This window comes from Mustela lutreola, chromosome 9, assembly GCF_030435805.1.
Source record: "Mustela lutreola isolate mMusLut2 chromosome 9, mMusLut2.pri, whole genome shotgun sequence".
Taxonomy (NCBI): Eukaryota; Metazoa; Chordata; class Mammalia; order Carnivora; family Mustelidae; genus Mustela; species Mustela lutreola.
This window is the reverse complement of record NC_081298.1, coordinates 107,441,469-107,449,538: the sequence shown is the minus strand read 5'-3', so window position 1 is coordinate 107,449,538 and position 8,070 is coordinate 107,441,469. Positions and strand designations below refer to the sequence as shown.

The 8,070-nt window shown below is 42.6% G+C and overlaps 1 gene segment (V, D, J or C); it reads right to left on the bottom strand.

Moving 5' to 3' along the window:
- Positions 1-5,228: 5,228 nt before the first annotated feature.
- LOC131807778 (immunoglobulin kappa variable 3-15-like) lies at positions 5,229-5,993 on the bottom strand. The segment is given in 2 exon segments: positions 5,229-5,662; positions 5,869-5,993. Coding segments are annotated over 2 exon segments (468 nt in total).
- Between the last annotated feature and the right edge of the window lie 2,077 nt (positions 5,994-8,070).

Below are 8,070 nucleotides of genomic sequence, written 5' to 3'. Positions count from 1 at the left end.
TAAGAAAGTCACTGATTTCTGTACATTGACTTTGTATCCTGCCACGTTACTGAATTGATGTATGAGTTCTAGTAGTTTGGGGGTGGAGTCTTTTGGGCTTTCCATATAAAGAATCATGTCATCTATGATGAGAGAGAGTTTGACTTCTTCATTGCCAATTTGGATACATTTTATTTCTCTTTGTTGTCTGATTGCTGTTGCTAGGACTTCTAATACTATGTTGAACAAGAGTGGTGAGAGTGGGCATCCTTTTCATGTTCCTGATCTCAATGGGAAGGCTGCAAGCTTTTTCCCATTGAGGATGATATTTGCTGTGGGTCATTCATAGATACATTTTATGATGTTCAGGAATATTCCGTCTATCCCTATACTTTGAAGCGTTTTAATCAGGAACGGATGCTGAATTTTGTCAAATGCTTTTTCTGCATAGATTAAGAGAACCATGTGGTTCTTCTCTCTTCTCTTATTAATTTGTTCTATCACACTGATTGATTTGCGAATGTTGAACCATCCTTGTAGCCCAGGAATGAATCCCACCTGGTCATGGTGGATAATCTTTTCAATGTTCTGTTCGATCCTGTTTGCTAGGATCTCGTTGAGAATCTTAGCATCCATATTCATTAGTGATATTGATCTGAAATTCTCCTTTTTGATAGGGACTTTGCCTGGTTTGGGGATCAGGGTAATGTTGGCTTCATAGAAAGAGTCTGGAAGTTTTCCTTCTGCTTCAATTTTTTGAAACATCATCAGGAGAATAGGTGTTATTTCTTCTTTAAAAGTTTGGTAGAATTCCCCAAGGAATCCATCAGATCCTGGGCTCTTGTTTTTTGGGAGATTTTTGATCACTGCTTCAATCTCGTTACTAGATATAGGTCTATTCAGTATATAAATCTTACACATGGGGTTCTTTTTGACGAGGTTCTTCCTTTATTTGGATATTTTTTTTTCTCTTGTCATATACTTTTATCAGTCTTTGTGTTTGTCTGTTTTTGTTTGTATACTTCATTAATAAGCAAAATCTTTTAAAAAGAAGAATTATGAGAAACCTTCAGGGAATTTAAGATCTCGGTTTTCAAAACTGCTATGGCAATGTAAACTAAGTAGCCACAGTCCTAGAAGTAAATGTTAAATTTGAATATTGTCACATTTGATGAAAAGCATTATTTTATATGACGCTTCATACAAAACAATCTAATAAGACAATTTTAAGATTAGTTGTAATTAAAGGAACAGAGATACAATGCATGAAACAGATATTTTGAAGTGTATGATACTTATGGAGCTACTGTAAGTTTCATTTTTTATATCTACATATTGCAAGAAATGTCAGGAGAAACATTAAGATATTGTACATATTTGTATCTAACATTAAGTCAGATTTACACAAACCTAATTGGTGTGAAGAGTTAAGTCATTTTTTTAGAAGTGGTTCATCATGTCTAGACATATCAAAATTTATAGTTCAAAATAATTAATCAGAAGGCATCATAATGTTGCAGGCAATAAAATATTCCAAACTCAGGGTTTTATCTTCTTTTCCATCTTCTTTTCAAAATTAAAAATTATTGAATATTATTTGAGTTCTTGTATCTGCCAAAAGACACTGTTATTTTCAAATACATATGGAAATTGAGTTTGCTAAAAGTACAAATTTTGGTGCCATAATAAATGAAATTGCAGAAAAGCAATCCAGAAAAATCGTATACTTAGTCAATATATCCAATTAATAAAGTCTTACCATCTATTATACACATGTATTGTATTACTTAAAATTATAATACACAAATATTATTCTTGCAAGTTCATCTGTTTGGAAGTTTATTGTGAGCTTACTGCAATATTTGCAAGTTTATTGCCAGTATGACTTTGCCAGTTCTAACACACAAGTATTATTTCTGAAAATACTTATTTGTCTCTATTTGCTCTAGCCCTGTGGGTCTGAGAACTTCAGCCCTGCTGGACAACAGAGCCAGGTGGTCAAGGGCTTCCAGGATACCAGACAAGTGCACAAGCTCTTTCCAGGGAGACACCAGGGACCTGGAGCTGGGCAGAGAGAGAATGCAGAGTACAAACACAGGCTTCCTCGATTTCCAGGGAGGAATGCAGTCAGTCCATAGATGTGTTCTGAATTGGAAGCCTAACTGTTAGGCAGGAGCCTTTAAGATCTAAAAATAGGCTTCTTTGAGGATAAGAATGGGAGTTGGGCGGTTCTGTCTGCTCCTTATTTCTTTCTTTACTATTCTCTTGGGGGCTCTTTGTGCACTACACCTCTGGCTTCCAGATTGAGGTGTTTGGGGGCCGGTTCCTCAGGTGGAAGTTTTGCAAGTTGGGGCACTAGAAGTTGGGTCCAAACCCTTTGCTCTTCAGAGGGAAACTGGGAGTTACAAGTTCCCTTCCAATGGTATACTGTTCTGTTGGAGGTGGACTTTATGGCAAAAATGTGTCCCAGCATTGTGCACGTGATCAATGTGGCTATGACCTCTTTAACCCAATGTTTAGGAGTCCCTTGACTAGTTTCTGGATGTCTCACAGTGGAAGTTGTTCCATGTGTAGCTGTAGGTTCCCATGTGTCCATAGGAGGAGGTGAATTCAGAAGCCCCCTGGAACATGGACGCTGAACAAGAACTTCTTTTTCTTTGGATTCCTATGGAAGATGTTTGGATCACAGATTTTAAGCATTTCCCCTATTTTTTTGTTTTAGCCACATTGACACACAGGGCTCTACTATTTCATCTACACAACATAGTGATTCAACAAGTTTATACATTATTCTATGGCCACATCTTTCACCATACAGTACAATTACAATATCACTGACTCGATTCCTCATGCTTTAAAAATATTAAATAGATAGATAGATAGATAAATATTTCTTCTTTATGAACTTTTATTTTTCTGGATATCTGGTTGTCCGACCTTGACTAGCACAATAATGGTGCAATGTAGGCTTTAACTGTTTTCTCATGGTTCCTTCTTTTGTATTTCTACCACCACTTTTTTCTACCAAAAAGCTTTTTAATCCCAATGAAGTCCCAATAGTTCATTTTTTGCCGTTGTTTCCCTGGTATTTGGAGACATATCTAGCAAGAAGTTGCTGTGGCCGAGGTCACAGAAGTTGCTTCCTGTGTTCTCCTCTATGATTTTGATGGGTTCCTGCCTCACATTGAAGTCATTCACCCATTTTTGAGTCCATTTTTGTGTACGGTCTAAGAAACTGGTCCTGTTTCATTCTTCTGCATGTGTCTGTCTAATTTTCCCAACACCATTTGTTGAAGAGATTTTCTCTTTTTCCATTGGGTATTCTTTCTGGCTTTGTTGAAGATTACTTGATCATAAAGTAGAGGGGCATTTCTGGTTTCTCTATTCTGTTAATGGGTATTATGTCTCTTTTTGTGCCAGTACCATACTGTCTTGATGATGACAGCCTTGTAATACAGCTTGAAGTCTGCAATTGTGATGCCACCAGCTTTGGTTTTCTTTTTCAACATTGCTTTGGCTATTGGGGGTCTTCTCTGGTTCCATATAAATTTTAGGATTATTTGTTCAAGAGGAAGATACAAATCAGCAGGGTGTGAGTGAGGAGGTCCTGGCTTATAAGTCTCTGCAGTCCTTCCATTTGTATAAGGAAGTGGAGCAGAGGAGAGGGAAGGTTCTCATTGCTTTTGTGAGATGTGTGTACATCTGGTCCAGGGCATTATTTATGGGTCTCTGTCCAGACAGGCTTAATTCAATCTCATTAGCAAAGAAAGCCTTATGGGGTAGTGCAGAAAGTAACTTTGTTACAAGAATCACCTAAGTGGGGGGGTGGGCACAAGGGTGGTTCAGTCAGTTAAGTGCCCACTTTCAACTCAGGTCATGATCCCAGGGTCCTAGGATCGAGCCCCCTGTCTGGCTCTCTGCTCAGCAGGGAGCCTGCTTCTCCCTCTGCCTGCTGCTCTGCTCACTTATGCTCTCTCTCTGACAAAAAAAAAAAAAAAAAAAAAATCTTAAACAAGCAAGCAAAAACAAAAAAAAAGAGTAATGCTCTGGAGGAATAGCATCACACCTGCACCTTCCCTTTCATGACCCAGGCTGCCCCCAAAACTGAGACCACTGAGAACAGACTCATTCTCCAGAACCTGTTCCTCCTCTTCCCTCTGAAAGCCAAGCATCTTTGACAGTCGGCCAAGCCCAGACACCACAGAGGGCCACAGTGAGGTCTCCCAGACTCAGAAGCAGAGTCCATGACATTCAGGGTATCCAAGGGAGCACAGCTGGGCCCACAGATAGAGTTATTGCTACTGTTTCTAACATTGTGGGTGGGTGGCTGCCCCCTGCTGGCAACAGTGATGGACTGCACCTTTGGCCTACAGGCCTCTGATGGTGAGACCTTAAGAGTTCCCACCCATAGGTCCCCATGGACAGGGTGCCCCCCTGAGAGTCTCACCATCTCCCTCGGCCACTACCACCCCACATTAAATAGATAGATAAAATAGTTTTTAAAAAATGAGAGAATTACCTTTGTGAGAATGAGTACACCTGGGAGAAATAGAGAAGGGAGATAGGAAAGGAGCTGGTGCAGAAATGAACGTTCAGGACACTGCCCAGGAAGGCTGGGAAACAGGGCCCATGGAAGGAAAAAGCAAAAGGGACACTACCTTCCACGTGGGAGATTCTGAATAGGAGAGCTCAAAGGTTTCATCCTGGGAAGGTTCAGAGTGGGAGGGTGATGGAGAGTGAAGAAAAGAGAATGAGGAAATAAAAGAGAAATGTCCCAGAGTCCAAGAGGAGCAGGAAGGGAGAACTGACCTGCTGGGTGTAACATTCACGGCCCTTTGTCAGAGGCTAAAGACAGACCTTCCTGGCTCACTCTTTCCTGTGGGACCCTGGAAAACATGCAGCTTCCTGGGGCACGAAACCACCGGGCACCATCCCTAAGACATCTTCACAGCATTTGTCTTCACTAACCTCCCACAAAAAGGGATGCAGGAGGGATGCCTGGGTGGCTCAGTCGGCTAAGTGGCTGCCTTCAGCTCAGGTCATGATCCCAGCATCCTGGGACGGAGTCCCACATTGGGCTCCCTGCTCAGAAGGGAGCCTGCTTCTCCCTCTGCCTCCTTCTTCCCCTGCTTGTGCACCCTCTCTGTCTGACAAATTAATAAATAAAATCTTTTTTAAGGGGTGGGGGATGCAGGAAAAGCCCGATCTCTTCATTTTATGCTGAGCCATACAAGCCCTGCAAGGAGTAAGTCAGAAGTGACTTCTCAAGCAGATAGTGGAATGCACATGTTCAGGGCTGAGCGAAGAGGAAGTAGGTGGTTCAGCAAAACCTCCCTGACCTGCGGCCCCGAGTAGCAGGTTTGTGTTCGAGGCTGAAACACTGTGGGTGGATAGTTATCATACTGCATGCAGTAATAGTTTCCCACATCTTCGGCCTGGAGGTTGCTGATGGTGAGGGTGTAGTCTGTCCCAGACCCACTGCCGCTGAAACGGTCTGGGATGTCCGTGTCCCTGTTGGATGCATAATAGATGAGGCGCCTGGGAGACTGCCCAGGTTTCTGCTGGTACCAGGCTACATAGTTGTTAACACTCTGACTGGCTCTGCAGTTCATGGTGACCCGTTGACCTGGAGACACAGCCAGGGAGCCTGGAGACTGAGTCATCGTGATTTCCCCATGGGAACCTGCAATCAGAAAAATGGTGATACAGACACAATTTATCCCCCTCATGCTGAAATATGTCATTGCAAATGTGCTTCCTAATGGTACCACATGGCAGTACCTCAGTGGGTCTATTTTGGAAATAACCACTGTTTCTCATTATGTATCTTTAAAAGTTGTTTAAAATGACACTACTCCAGAAGGATTATGGCACTTTTCAGCTTCTCACCTGAGACCCACAGCAACAAGCAGAGGAGGACCGGCCTCTGTGAAGTCATCTTACTGCCCCTGCCTGCCCAATGCAGCTCAGCTCCTGTAACAAAGGCCCCTTTTATACAGCCTGAGCCACTGGTCTGGGCCTGCAGGGGCTTATGCAAAGCAGTCAGGGGGAACAGAAGCAAATCTCATAATCAGTGGGTTGCGAAAGTGCCCAGTGGAAATGTAAGGAGCCAAAAATAACTCCAAAACAGAACTGTATAACAGGAACACACAAAAGTCAACTTCGAAGCTTTGAGAACAAATTACCAGTTCTAAAATGAAAAACTGCTACAAGATCGAATGAAGAGCTTCCATTTTCAATTTAAAAATATCTTTAAATGGGTTCAGTTTCTAGAAATGGTGAGCTTGGCTCTTCATTTCAGTAACTGAGGTAAATAAAAAAACATGCTGGGAAACAAATAAAGGGAGGCAGGAAGGGGCAAAAGAATTGGAAGGCACAAAAAGAAAGTGGAGATCTTTGGGCCCAACTTTTTATAAAAAATCTGACTGGAAAAAAAAAACTAGCTCTGAAACCATTTTTCTCCTGCAGATGGGTAAGGATGTGGCAAACACTTGACCTCGGGTCCCGGAGCTGTGCAAGATCCAGAGAGATGAGTGATGGAAGACAGGCCAGAATTTCCTCACTCGGGGAGACATGTGGGACCCTCATTGGGCGTACAGGAAGACTGAATCTTGAATTTTAGTTATTCTATCTTTTCAATATTTCTGTTTTGTGTTGAATTAACCAATGAATGAAATCTAGGTGCCTTCAAGAAAATTCAGTTCCCTGCAGTGGTTTGAGTAGTCAGCACAATGTGGCTTGGATATCATATACACTTCCCTGCACCTGTTCCTCATCCTGCTGTTCCTTCTTAAACAGAGGGAAGGGGGCAGGGGTGGGATTCCCTTAAGACAACGAGCATGCAGTCCCAGTGAGGAGGGCAGAGGCTGTGGAGGCTTCAGGTGCATTGCAAGTCCAACCACAACACTTCTGCCAACTTTCCTCTCAGTGGGGCAGGTGCCTAAGGCTTCCTCTGTCGGGTGGCACCCTGGCTGTTCCGTGGGTCCCTATAGCTGCTGCACTGCTTCATGACATGAGCCATTTCCTAAACCCAGACAGAGCCTCTATCAAGTAGACCCTGCCTGGGGATCCACACCTCACCCTCACCAAGGGTCAATTCACCCATCATTCCTCTCCTGAATTTGTTCTAGACGATGGATAATGTTTTGTGTCAACAAAAGTAGGGTCGGGTGCCTCGTGGCGTGGTCAATGCCAGTTTAGATGTTGCTGCCAAGGTATTTTTTAGCGTGATGAACATTTACATCAGGAGCCCTTATCTCCCGTGCTCACAAAAGATTCACCACAGCCCAGTTTCGGCTTCAAAAAGGAAAGAAAACTTTCTAATTATTATAGAAAAACTAACAGAAACAGAAGAGGAAAGGAATATGCACATACAGGAAGGGAATAGTAGGCAAGAAATGAGAATAAGGCCACTTCACCTCCTATTGGGTACTTACAACACCCCACGTCACCAGCTGGGGAAGCCCCGTGGAGACAACCAGGCTGGAGTCCTGACTGAGAGGCCTGAGCAGAGTGTTCTCCCCTCAGGGTCACTTCCAATGGAATCCCCACAAGGGCCATATTTATAGGGCAAATAACAGGGTTTGAAATTAAACATTTGTTCACCTACGTGCAGTTTGGAACAAGCTGCATGTCCACATTGTCATGTGTCTGTATTTTCAAGTAGCCCGAGCTATGTGCATCTGCCTCCCCTCCTGGATCCCATTCTGGGGGGCCAGCCCTGCCTGGAGCGGGAGGGGATGGGAGACAAGGCTGTAGCTCTTGGCGTCCAGAACAGAAAGGCTGTATCTGGAGGCTGAAATCCCTGATGAACATAGATGCAAAAATCCTCCACCAAATATTAGCAAACCAAATTCAACAATACATTAAAAGGATCATACACCATGATCAAGTAGGATTTATTCCTGATATGCAAGGATCATTCAATATCCATAAAAAAATTAACATGAATGTCACATGAACAAACTTAAGGGTAAAAATCATAGGATTGTCTCAACAGATGCAGAAAAAGTATTGGATAAAATTCAGTATCTATTTATAAATAAATAAATAAACCCAAGAAATACCAAAGTTATAAGGATATGGAGAAAG